The following is a 14,167-nucleotide window of genomic DNA, read 5'->3' as shown; positions in this document are numbered from 1 at the left end:
ATGTGGTCACTCTAAGATGTTAGATTAGCTTACTACGTAATAACTTAAGGCCCCTTAAGTAGAGATTGAATTTACCGATTTGGTATTACATGGATCTCATGGACGGTTTTTTTAAACTATTTATGTTTCAGATGGCATACTTATAGACTCAGCGTATAGCTCCTAGCAGTGCCGGAAATATTTCCTCAAATCAAAACATCATCTAAATAATTAAACTCGGGTTTTTTAAAATACTTATAACTCAAATAAAATATATTTATGGCTACATTCAGAAATGTCGTTTAATAAATTGTAACGGGTACAGTTTGCCTGATGTGCGGACCCATGGACTCTTATTGCCGGCCTTTTAAGAATTGGTAATTTTCTTGTAGAACCCCAAGTCGATTTTTTTGAAAACCTCACTGATGAAGGTTAATGTAATAAACTCTTTGACCTGCCTCTGATGATTTTTATAGAACAACTACCTTTTATAGAACGGGGCCAATGGGCAGGAGTTGTTAAAAGTTAAGAGACACCACCGCCCATGAACACCCTCAAGGCCAGCGGCTTCGCAAGTTCTTTGCGAGACTTTTAAGAAATGGTACGTTCTTTTCTTTAAGGACACTAACTATTTTAGTTCGAATATACATCAGTGACCAGCTGAGTTCACGGCATAAACTGCCCTCAATAACGCTCAGTTGTGGAACGACGGACGTCAAGGTGATACGGGTGAAAATTCGTATTCTGCCTCGACGCCCAATGATGAGACTCAGCTGCAGGTATTAATCCGAATAACTCCTCTGAGCACTCTCCATGGTAAATGCGGTAGAAGATACACAGATACCTTTACTAAAGAAACCGCAGCCACGAGGCGATGGTTGCCATTTCTTCCGTATTAATAGAAATTTCAAACCATTGATATGGATATCACGTAAATCTAGACTAAGCTTACATCATCAGAACATTGCTACCATAAGATGGCTCGTTTGATTGTATGTAATCATTCTTATGGCGATAAGTTTCACGATGTCCTATAGCCTAAAGCTTTCGGTAAATAGACTTTTAAATGCAAAAAATTTAGTTAGACATATTAGATATTGTCTTCTATAGAACTGTAGAACACTTAGTGTCAATAGTTTTCGCAGCATTTATTGGACTTTTTCACACCTTAGGCAACATCGTAACTTTAAACAACCAACTTTTTTTATATTCTATAGCCTATGTTCAACAGGGATAACGTAAGGATCTAATAGTTCGTGAACCGCGAGGGACCATTTTATGAGCGTGTGGAGGGCTGAGCAGTTCTTAGTGGATAGAGTGTTGGATAGCTTTGCCAGACGTCCAAATTTTGAAATGAAATTAAATATCCCGCGCGGGTCTGGCATATTCCCGTTTTCTAGGGATAATTCAATCGTCAGACAAGACACCACTGCCATGCACGGAAATGGCAGTGGTATTTTGATCACCAAGTTTATATCTCCTAGAAGCAGTTAGGACTGTAACAAAAGCATCAAAAGAAAGAAGCCTGTATCTATCGACCGATCAAAACGGATCGGACGGATCCGACACGGGTCTGCACCGTTCTGCATCAGTATGCAAAAAAATTGTTACGCCATATTAAAGTTTTTGACAACACTTATAATTGACTGTTCTTATTAGATTATTAGGTTGATTGTGCGATTTACAGAATTTAAAAAAAATGACGTTATGCGCGGTTGTCGACCGCGGCCGTATGACTTCATCTTGCCTAGACCAATGTTTTGGCGGATTCTTGAATTTGTGAATGTTTAAATAGTTAAAAAATCCATTCAATTTAAATATAATAAATCAGTAGCACTACAACCTTTTCGGGTCACAAATTATCATGAAGCGGGCCCAGATTTCTGTATCTGCTTCATGATAATTTGTGTTATAGGCAAGTAGGTGATCAGCCTTCTATGCTTGACACACGCCGTGGACTTGGGTCTAAGGCAAGCCGGTTTCCTCACGATGTTTTTCTTCGTATGAGCGAGTGATAATTGCACATTAAAAGTCCATTGGTGCACAGCCGGGGTTCTACGACCTCTAAGGTGAGAGTCGCACGCTGAAGCCACTAGGCCATGACTAGTCTGTCATACAAATTAACATAATACAATATAAAAATTAATTAAAGTTATCATTTTTAATTAAGGTATGACAAAACGTAGTTTGTCAGTGAAACACATCAGTCCTCTGCATATAGACGGAGCAGGGAATATGAAAATTGTGGGATTAATCCAATATACAAAAACAAAACAAAATTGTAGCTTTTACGAAGTTTAGTCGTATTATTCGTTTGAATTTTACTTAATATTGGTAGCAATAATTTTATTCAGTACCCTCATTATTTAAGTAGAATAAAAAACTTGGTTTGTTTTTCAGGTTTACTTATTTTTTATCCGAGTAGAAATGCATTTGAGCATACCCTGCCCTCGAAACTTGTTAGGGTTGTAGTTAAACATTAACTTGACCTACACCAGAGTCTCTGCTATTCAGGGACTGGTGGGCAATACATTAAGACCACCACGAGTAGTTCCTGCAAAGTCGCGTAACATAGGTCCCGGGGGTCGCGATCGCATTTTACTGGGAACTCAACGGCTCAACTCACACCCCAGACTACAGAGTAAAACAAAGTTTTTTTTCTGGAATCTGGCTGTTGATTGCTCGGGCACTTTTGGCGAGCGTAACTCTGCTGGAAATGAAATTTTCCCACGACTAGCGCAAGGGCGTCTTCTGCGAGACTCGGTCCTCGGCTTAGGCTGGTCAATCGCCTGGAGTGAGCGAAGTACGAAGTAAAGGTCCACGTCTTGCCCAGTCACATACGAAGTTTATTTTGGAATGAAAACTCGCTGTTAGCCTAAGAAGAAATCACAGCTCAGCTGGGGTTGCTTTGGCTTGGAATGATCATTGTCAAGCCTTTGATTGAGGTTGCAGTGTGCGAGGAGACAGAGGGCTCGACACGCAGCGGATAACGCGCGTTTCAAAATGTCAACACGCCATCTATTAGCAGTTAGGCGAACTACATCAATAAACGGCACTTTACAGCGGCTCTATTATAGTTATGTCACCGGAACACATTCTCAACCGGTAGCAAATGGACGTCCGCCATTTACGGCCACGAACGCCTTACGCGAGTCACATAACCTAGTTCACCATAATCCTTCGACTCTGCTTGGTCGTCAACCGACTTCTTAAGATATATTATATATAAAGAAATATTATATACAGTCCCAAATATTACCAAAATCTGTGACTGATATCTGCAGCCTAGTTGTAGAGCCATTTATGCCCTTACTTAATGCTCCCCCTAGGACGGGCTTCAAATACCCTTTAAAGTCGATTTTAAAACATTAAAGTTCTTGTACATTTGGTTTGAGAGGTATTTTCAAACATGTATCAAACATACATACAAAATATAATATAGTACAAAATTTCGATCTCTGAGTATTATTTTGATATTTCAGTTATAGCCACGCCTGGAGTGTTTGGATAAGTTTGTAGGTTGGGTTCTAGACAATCTTAACATAAATTGTATAGAATCGAGCGTAAGTAAACACATTTCTTGAATAAAGTATCCCATTGAAGGGCCCTTAGTCGAATTGGATCGGAAATATCCACCGCAAATGGACACTCTCAATATCAGAGGACTCGCGAGTGCGTTGCCAGCTCGTGTGCTGTGCCTTGGCCTTATCTAAATAGGCACAAAATGGAGTTACTTTTAAATACAGCATATTGGGTGTACATTGACCCAAGACTAAATTATAGGGCCCTATGGTTTGGGGATCTTTCGTAAGGATTTAAATTGGGCCGGTGGTTGGAGGGGACAAGTGCCACTAAGTACCGTTGGACAGAGTGGAGGAGGATCTGCACCTGCAAGCCAGCAATTGGCAAGTGGCAAGTGAATATTGTGAGGTATAAATCCCTCTTATTTATAAAACAGGGGGCAAAGAGACAGGAGGTTCACTTGATGTTAAGTGTAAGTCCTTGGACTCTCTCAATGGCAGAGGGCTCGCGAGTGAGCTGCTGGCCTTTTAAAAATTCGTACTCTCTTTGAAGGACCCTAAGTCGAATTGGTTCTGAAAAACCTACCTCCCATGGACACTGTAAATGCCAGTGTTCGCGAGTGCGTTGTCAGCCTTTTAAGAACTGTTATGATCTTTGAAGGACCCCAAGTCGAATTGGTTCGGAAATACCCAACGTTAGAAGGCTCGCGAGTGCATTGCCAGCCTAAGATTGCCTTGTTTTATGTTATAAACTGCTGATGAGCCGTCTGTGTCACTCGGTGTTTACTGTCACAGCCCCAATTGCGTACATAAAAAATCCCATTGGTGAAACTCAGGGTTCAGCTACTGGGCCAACTTTTTACGCAAAATGCAACATAATCAAAGAATATTCCGTAGTAATTTTCAGTCCGAAACTTATTCTGTAGCGCATCTAGATTATTGTTCATGCTTATTATTAATGTTAAACACACGCAAAATTCAGTTAAATAAAATATTAAACAACATATATTTTTATATTAAAAATACAAACAAACCTTTTGATCCAACGGAAAAAACGACTCCCGCCTTTTCCATTTTTCTTTTTCCCCATCGTCATCACTCACACCGCGAAACTAATTCAAAAATGGAACGCGTTCGGCCAGCAGTGTTAAAAAACAAAACCACACTGTTATTTACAAACGGTTATACGTACATTCGACACTCTATAGTCTATGGTCTATTTTCAAATTATATACTACAATTGCGAAGATACACTATAACATCAAAATTATTATATTTGTTTTAAAAATCGAATAAGGACACTCTACCCGACATATTCTATTTTTAAATTTTGCATAGATACACTATAACACAAAGTTATTTGATTTATTTTAAAAATCGAATACACCGTCTCGAACCCGAAATTCTATTTGGAAAATTTGCAAGATTTATTAACTGTAACACAAAAATTATTTGATTTATTTTAAAAATCAAATACGCCCGCTCGAACACGCGCCGTGACTGGCGCGTCCACGTTCAAATTTAGAATCCCAAAACAAACATGGCGGCTGCATTGATATGCAAGTTATTTTATTTTCAGTCTACGAATCACGGATAGTTTCATTGCACTCGCGTTTATTTTAAGCGCTTTGACAAATAATATAAAATATCTATGCCTTTTTATTATAAATTGTCCAGGCTTAAAGGTCTTTTGAAATGAATGTTATACCGACGCTAATATGTACTTTAAATACCTGCCCCAAGTTACAATTTCTATTAAAGAAATAAAATCGGACTATTAAAAGCGATAGAGCGGTCTAGTACGACACTCATCCATGAGATTCAAACCATCGTGAGGAAATGTTGCCTTAGACCCAAGACCACGGCGTGTCGGGCACAGAAGATACACATCACTTACTTGCTTATTAGATTGACAATCATGAGACAAATACAGAAATCTGAAGCTCAGAGCTAAATAGGTTGTAGTGCAACTGATTTTTATTAAAATCCTTATTTGGGATTATTATCAAAAAGAATCTTGTCCATATGTGATTCCAAGTTTACGAGAAATTTGTAAGCAAACTTACGAAAGCGCGCGCCAGATTTGCCAAACTCAAACCCTAGTAACACATTTAGGAACACACTTTCCTGTATTAAACCATTTTAATGAGTTGCCGGCCTTAAAAGTAGAGTTTGATCATTAATTACAGCCCCTTATGGGTCTTAGCTTCCGCGTGTAATCGCGCCATCGAAATCGCGTGGTTCTTGCACCAACTCAGACTCGTTCAGCATTTCTCTTGCCCTCAGGTTGTGAGTTCAGTACGGACCTTCTTTTGTTTCCGAAGGGATATTGAAGGGATGCATAGCCTCCCGCGGCTGCCTTAAGATTCATTTGAAACTCGCTTATGTGCATAACCACTGCAACCCAACGGCGCAACCAGTAATCGCTGGGCGCTCTGTTAGGAGACGGTAACTTTTCAGTCCAACGTTATTTTTATATAACTAAAACATACGCTTGATGAGCATGGCAAAGAGAGCCGGAAAGACTTGGAGCGAGGTGAAATAAGAGCCTCAAGACCGAACGCGATGGAGTCTTACTGTGGAAGCCCTCAAGTCAAAGTCAAAATATAAAATTCAGAATTTTCTATTTATGGTTTCATAATAAAAAGCCATGCCAGCTAGCCAATATTAAAAAAAGGGTGTCGCAAGTGTAAATATAGAAACAAGCTTGACTCACTCCAGCCTATTTCTGGGCGGACGGTAAAATATTTAAACATCTCTAAATCAGATATGCTATACAACCAAAATTTTACTTAGACGAAATGATATATGTTATATATATGATGTACTTCAGTTAATCCATACTTTAGAGACCTTCTGTCTCAAGCTATTACGTAATTAGCTAACCTAAATTAATATTCGTCTAAATATGACTTAAAATATCGAAATTTTATGCTTTAATGTAGTTCTTATGACCCATGTAACCTGTGTTAGGCAACGCGCCAACACCGAATCATTTTTTTTTTATTGTAGTACTAAAATGTACATCTTAATATTGAGAGCACAAAAAGCTTTGTTATTGAAGAGCTGGGACACAGGAATTACTGAAAGAGTACCAAAATCTTCAATTGGACTTAGGCAATACTGTCCCCTCCCCAAATTTTAAAAGAGACACGGGAAAGTGTCTCCAAATCACAAATCGAAATCTAAAAGAAGATTTTTTAAACAAATCGAAAGGACATCAAAAATACTCAAAAGTATTAAAGAACAATACGTATTAGAGTGAGCCTCCGGCCGTTTAAAAAGAGTCTTCATCTTGCAGTCAAATATATTTATATAAAGATCAGATCGGGGCACAGATTGCGGAGTTATAATGAACATACAAAATTACGATTAATTCCTCTTTGAAGTCTAAAACATGCTCTAGGGTTCCATCCTGAATTCAGTAAGCAAGATGTTTGTTAGACATATTATGTAGATATTTATGTATTACATAAAACTGTAGAACACTTATTGTCAACTGTTGCCGCAGCATATAGGAATCTTTATTGGTCTCCACACCTTGGGTTAAATGGTTTCCCTGCTCATAACTTTATGATAATATTCTAAAGCTCATGTCCGTCAAGTCCTGGTCTTTGTAGATATTGATGTTTTCTATAAAACTGTAAAACGCTTATTGCCAATAGCATCCGCAGCATATAGGAATCTTTATTGGTCTCCACACCTTGGGTTACATGGCTTTCCTGCTCATAACTTTATGATAACATTCTAAAGCTTATGTCCACCAGGTCCTTTGTAGATATTGATGTCATCTATAAAACTATAAAACACTGTTCAATCGACCAGTCGGAGTCTTTGCAGTCGTTTGGTTGGGCCGAGAGTTTATTTCCAGTACTTCTCTTCCGTTCTACGCCCTTAATTTGAGAACTGGCAGGAAATATAAATTTAGAAGCATTAATATGTATTCATTTTTTGACGATCTTAAGTTTACATTGTATTACCTATATGGATAAATGATTTTGACTTTGACTGAGATGCCTGGAACCCGTTCGTAATAATTGAAGCTTAAGTGAAGTTATTTGTTGTTCGAAAGAATCAATCTAAATTAAATATTTTACCCTCAAATATAAGTCATTCCTCCAACTTCGATTGCGTTCCCTTTGGAGTAGAGACTCTTGGGCCATAGGATTGCAAGTGCACAGCTACTTATAGAATTAAGTTGGCGCCTGGAAGGTGACTTAAGAGCTGGTGCCTTCCTCAACGAATAATCGCATTACAAGGAAATGCCAGCATTAAAGGTCCAACACAGGGACCTTTTAAATTGTTTTTTTGTTTTCTATTTATTAATTTTTAATTATTTTTGCTATGTAGGTTAAGAGTAATGTGAGCAGTTTTGGTATTGTGGCTTCAGAGTGCGATTCTCATCCCTGAGGTTTAAAACCAAGGTTTGCACCAATGGACTGTTTATGTGCGCATTTAACACTCGCTCGTACGAAAGGAAGCATCGTGTGGAAACCGGTTTTCCTTAGACCCAACACGACGGCGTGAGACACAGGAGGCTGATCACTTACTTGCCTATTAGATTGACAATCATGAAGCTACAGAAATCTGAGGACGAGACCTAATATTACTCTCATTTAATATTGTACTATATTTAGCAGCAGCATTTATATGATAGCAGGCTTAGGGTGTCATGTGGGTGCAACATGACACCCTAAGCCTGCTATCATAATGTCCATATTGGGTATCTAAGTTTTAAAGGAATTTGTACTGCCGTTCAGGCACGCAAGGCAAGCTATAACCCTCGCGTTCTGGGCAAGCAATGCCTGCAACTTTGCAAATAAACGATTCATTATTATTAATAATAAAAATAAACGTACAAGTTATCTTCACAAGCCGTATAGCTGCTGTTTTGGCAACGCGTTCTTCCATCACTCACCACTGAACTTCACGCTTGACATATATCAAATGTCCACTGTTACTGTCAATGTACTGCCTATATCATATAGCGCAGATAATTTTACTTAATAAATTAATGTTTGTCGTTTTTCTGCTCAATAAAAAATTGTCATCTGTCAACTGTCAAATCTACTGTCAGGCTATAAGGATAGCATAGGCAATTTATTCTGAATTAATAAAAAGGGCAGTCATCGCAGCCCATGGACACCCATGCGATGCCGGCCTTTGGGGGAGGAGTATACACTTTCTGTAAACAACTCTTTCACTAAAACTGTCCTATTCGTAGGTGTTCCTTAGTCCTTGGTCCTCCGTTTCTTGGATTTAGAAACTTAGGTAGGGTTCCAGTACGAAATGCAATTTTTGAAATGCATTTTTTTTGTTATTAGAACAAACAAGCAGGAAGCTCACGTGTTGTTAAGTGATACCAACCATGGACCAAGGCAAAGGGCTCCCAAGTGTCGTTTAAGAATTGGTACGCTCTTTGAGGGACCCCAAGTCGGATTTGTTCAATATTCTATAACCGTTGAATGTCAGATGTTATCTATAGAATGGAATGATTTGCGGTCTATGGTTTAGTGATATATTTTTGAACACCTAACCTATTGGTTTAATTAATACATTGGTGGATCGTTTCTACGCCACGATGCCCAAGCGAGCTGTATGTCTGGTGAGACACGTGCGGTGGAGTCCTAACAGCATGCTGGCAGTAAAAGCAAGAATACTGGATTGCCCAGAGTCATTGCAATGAAATGCCTTTTTTAGTTATATGATTTAATGTACTCTAAGCTAAGATATATAATAAAATTAGGAATACTTTATTGAGCATACTTTACTAAACATACTTAACCATAAGTTTAAATTAACTTTGAAACTTCACAAGACCTTGAATTTCTTTAAACTTTTCCATTGCTTCTAAATCATCTTGTATCTCGATTAAAAGTACGCCATTTTTAAAACTAATTCAGAATAAATAGCCTATGCAATATCGACACTTTCAGGCATTAAAGTTGGCAGACAGACACGTGCAGTCTCCAAATCAACAATTTTAATTAAACACTATACTCGCCCCAGGCCTCGTCCCTAACCTACCCCCAGGTCCAGATACACATCTTAAGCTTTTTGACGTGCTAATTAATAACTATCGACACTACGTTAAATTAAAGTTGGTATTGGCCCAGGCAGTTGCCAAACCAAGAATTTACATTACTTGACATTGTCCAGCCCCCAGGTCCCTGACCTACCACCAGGTCCACATACACATCTTAAAGTTAGTGCAACTTTACGAAACAAAATATCCAAAATCACATCATCACATCACTCATTCAGACACGAAACTGACTTCTAAAATCATTCATTGGAACGAATTGTTAAAACCAAAGTTTAATTATAACTGACTCACGAGTAATTATTAAACTACTATTTAACTGTGGGGTCGTAAGATTTGCCACATTATAAAAACACAGTTTCGCCATTTTTTTAATTAAAATGTTAGAGAGCGTTTTTGAACTATATGGAATCAGTTGCCGACTGAAGTATTTCCGATACCCAATAACCAATTCGACATGGAATCCCCTGGTCGAATTGGTTCAGAAATTTTTAGTTCAAGGAGCGTACCAATTCTTAACCGACAACGCACTTAAGAGCCCTCTGGTAATGTGACTGTCTATGCGGCGGTATGACTTAACATCAGACGAGTCTGCTGTCTGTTTGCCTACTGGGCACCCTCTTCTCCTCCTGCTCCTTGTTCCTTTTAGGTGTGTATATAGTTCACCTTTGTGACTTTCTTGCCTGAGTTCTATGTCTCCCAGGTGAGTCATCCAGCGGAGAAAACCAGCCTGATCGCTGGTAGCTCTCTTAATTTCACTCTTCGTCATACCAGCTTCCATCGCCATTCATACTTCTTTGCCATATCTGTTTTGGGCCACGTTGCCTTTTGCCTAGTTGAGGATTGCTTGGTAATGTGTACATCAAAGTAGTTTTTTCAAAATTCTCTGGACCTCTGCGCCTTATCCAAAAGAACTCCGTTTATAACAGAGTGTCCATAGTTTTTGCCAGTCTTGGTAAAAACCATAAAACAAGCTTCGACTAAGAGACAATATTCTTCAAGAACTTCTAGCAATTCTCAATGGTGAGCAAACCAACTGTTCTCCAAAAACTTAATTTCTTTAGGGGTATGTGCGACGGCAAATGCTTGCGATGCCAAAGTCTGCTATACCAAGGGCCAGAATCTGTTGCACAGATCCCCGTTAACAAAGACGTTGCTACTGAACGCTGTCTCCGACACTATATCTTTATAAGTTCGGACAGTTCACAATAGCGATATTTTGTATCTTATGTATTTATATTATATGCTTCGACATCATCGTATTGGCTTAGTACTAAAAGTGTATGTATTTTTGTTAATAAATTAATGTTTATATTTGTAGAACAATTTTGATCTTCCGCCGTTTGTTTATAAAAGCTTATGGAAGCTTTTATAAAGCTCAACGTACATCCGCAACGCTTTCGTCGTATTCAATAAGACATATAGAAATATATATTGAACCGGCGGAATATGAGCACTGATAGATTGACGATGAGACATGTTAGCAGAGAGGTCGCTCCTTTGCACGAGGGAGTGACGAGCGTTAAGTTGGTGGGGGAAGGAGGCCCGAGACGGATGAAGCCAGGCGCTGGAAGGGATCTTCAGTAAAAACGTGGCAATACCCCAAAATCGATAAGGTTAAGTATTAAGTTTGGCTGACTTATGGTTTCTGGGTTTATCATTTTTTAAACATAAACTTAACGTACAAAAGATTCGCTTAGATTTCCACTACCAGTGATGCCTTGGGGCTTTTCCGCTCCATTTAGGGTGACTATATGTGCAGGAATTATTTCTTTAAAACGCACGATTCTATAGAATTGAAGCATATAATTGTACCTCGAAACCAACCAAGAAACTTAACCATATATCATAATAATACTCCAGAATCGAAATTTTATGTTTTGATTGTATTTTTGATGCCTACTTGACAATCCCTCTAAAACCAAGTGTACAAGATCTTTAAGGTATTTGAAGTTGGTCGTAGGGGGAACATTTTGTAGTATCACTTGACATAAACCCAGGATTGATTAAACAATAGTCTAGATATCTGTCCTATACCTATACACACAGAACCTATTGAACTATTTAGGTCAAATAAAGTTAATCTATAAATAATCTTACACTGGCATTTGGCCAACTTTGTCCTATAGGATATAATGATGTACTTAAAAAAATCAGTGGCGCTACAACCTTTTAAGGTCTGGGACTCTGATCTGTTCCGTGGTCTTAAAGGCAAGTAGGAGATCAGCGTGACCTGACACATTCCGTGTTGTATCTAAGGCAAGCCGGTTTCCTCACAATGTTTTCCATTAAAGCGAGTGGTAAATGCGCACATAGAAAGTCCTGGCCTGTCGTGGACAGCTGGTATTGAACCTCAGGGACGACAGACGTACATTGAAGCCACTAGGCCAACACTGTATTATATTTAAAAAGTCATATAAATATATACTATTTTAAACTTTAAATCCTTATTCGTAACAATATTGGCCAAACCGAACGCGCAGGCGCGTGCGCAATGCGTATGTCACTGTCAAAAAACTCAAACGAAACTCACTAAGCATATATATATATATACATATATTATCAGTCTGTCAGTTCAAAGAAAATATTTGTATATTATATATATGTACATAATTTCAATTTTAGATCAAAAATTTCTTTATTTAGTATTTCAAAGGAACTTCAGTATTGGCCGGCAACGCACTCGCGAACCCTTGGTTCGACCAATTCGGACCAATTCGACTTGGCAGCCTTCAACATGAGGGCAGAGAGACAATTTTTAAAAGTGTTGTAGAATTCTTAAATGACACTTGCGAACCTTCTGGCATTGGGATAACAAGAATAGTATATATATATATATAACATATCTAAAAAATATACATATTTTACATTTGTAAAGATTGGAATATCATTTATGAATATATTAATAAAAATATTCACGAACAAAGACAGGTTTTAATCTATAAAATAATTAATATTCATAATATAACGCGATATCTATGGACATGCAAAACGCTTTCTAATTGAATTAGGACAATATTTGTCGACAACTTGACTGTCCAACTTCAACCTCAACTGTCAAAACATAAATGACGTTTGACAATTAGAATTACTACAAACTTGGGGGTTTTTCCGCCAAACTTAGGGGGAGTCAAGTTGTCTTGGGGGTTTTTAAGGGGGTACATTTATATATAAATGTAAACCAAAACAACGGGATACAAGAAATTTATTTTTATTTATTAAAATTCGTTTTATTCTATACAATTTATTTCAAGCCTAGAACCGAATCAACAAATTAAATCAGATACTCCAAGGGTACTGAAATATCAAAAAACTTTAATTGTCCAAGATCGAAATTTTAACTCCTTGAATGTATTTTTCATGCATATTTGAAATAACCTCTTAAACAGAGTGTACAACAAAAAGTTTAGGAGTTTTTAATTAATATTTAGAGGTATGTTGGTTTTAGGGGGAATGTTCTGTAGGAGTTGGCATCACTGGTATCACATCACTTTATATGTTGTTACATACGAGTTAATGTATGCTGTGACAACATATGTATTTGATTGCAAACATTTATTTACAGTTTGTCCTTTGACAAAAAAAATTCTTTAACTTTACTCCCGAAATAAATGTTCCTCTCATAAACCCCCTCAAGACATCTTGAACTAAGTTTCGGAAAAATGCCCCAAGTTCGCATCACCGAGTTGAACAGAATTGAAAGATCTTTATTTTATGAAATTCCATTCAAAAATTGATTCAAATGGACTGCTCAACTTGTGCTAGGCACAGGTCGCTCATTCAAAGAAAATTAGCCAACATTTTTTCATACATTTAGTATTAGATTTGTACTGTACCATACCAGTCTTAATATTTATTTATAATTTTTTCATTAATATAAGGCAGTAAAAAGATATATCCCATCTCACGGTGATCTAAAAATGTATTAAATTTCATTCGGTTTCTTATATATACACTCTGTCATTCTAGCAGTACCTAGGCCGAAATACTGGTCTTTCATCACTAGGCTGACTCAGGTAAGCTTCCAAGCCAAGATTCACCACCCGATCTTGGCCCATAGGCTCAAGATGCCCAGCCAACATAGTCCATGGGTCTTTATACCCATAATGTCAAAGGCAGCCGCAGCTGTAAGCCACCAATTGGCATTTGTTTGAAGCTTTGGGCACTTGAGTGACTTTCTATTTTATTATATTCCCAGAATAAAGTAATAATTAGCTATGTCCGGTTTAACTTAAAAAGGTTACAGCAGCTGTCAAAACATTTTATCTATATGACATTTAACAATATGAGATTGTAACTTGTAAACGGAAATAGAAAGGAACTAGTAAAGAAGGGAAAGTACTGGTAGAGCACTCTGTCAAATTATTAAAATAACTTTATATTATTTTATGTACAGTTCTGATTCTGTTTTATTAGTATTTTTAACATATTAAATCATAGAACAACCATTTGAATTCTTTTCAGATACACAAATACAATACAATATAAACTGCCTTGTAATGAGTTTAGTGCTACTATTAAATAGTAATATATTTGTTACACCACTGAGACCTTCCATCCTGCCTTCCTTCATTATAGGCTTATAGCATTTGGCTTTAGTAACTATCAACCTTGAGGATATATA

At 37.6% G+C, this 14,167-nt stretch overlaps 1 protein-coding gene across 2 annotated transcripts in view; it reads right to left on the bottom strand.

The window, feature by feature from the left end:
• LOC123718432 (guanylate kinase-associated protein mars-like) overlaps positions 1-4,918 on the bottom strand; it is a 31,948-nt gene extending 27,030 nt beyond the window's left edge. Inside the window, exon 1 of one of the 2 annotated variants that reach the window (XM_045674913.1) lies at positions 4,535-4,918. In XM_045674913.1, the coding sequence (XP_045530869.1) occupies positions 4,535-4,596 (62 nt within the window). In that variant the 5' untranslated portion in view covers positions 4,597-4,918. The remainder of the gene's footprint in view (positions 1-4,534) is intronic. The other variant, XM_045674914.1, reaches the window with a different exon arrangement.
• Positions 4,919-14,167: the final 9,249 nt, after the last annotated feature.

The sequence above is a fragment of the Pieris brassicae genome, chromosome Z, assembly GCF_905147105.1.
Source record: "Pieris brassicae chromosome Z, ilPieBrab1.1, whole genome shotgun sequence".
Classification (NCBI taxonomy): domain Eukaryota; kingdom Metazoa; phylum Arthropoda; class Insecta; order Lepidoptera; family Pieridae; genus Pieris; species Pieris brassicae.
This window is presented reverse-complemented; position numbering and strand designations above follow the sequence as displayed.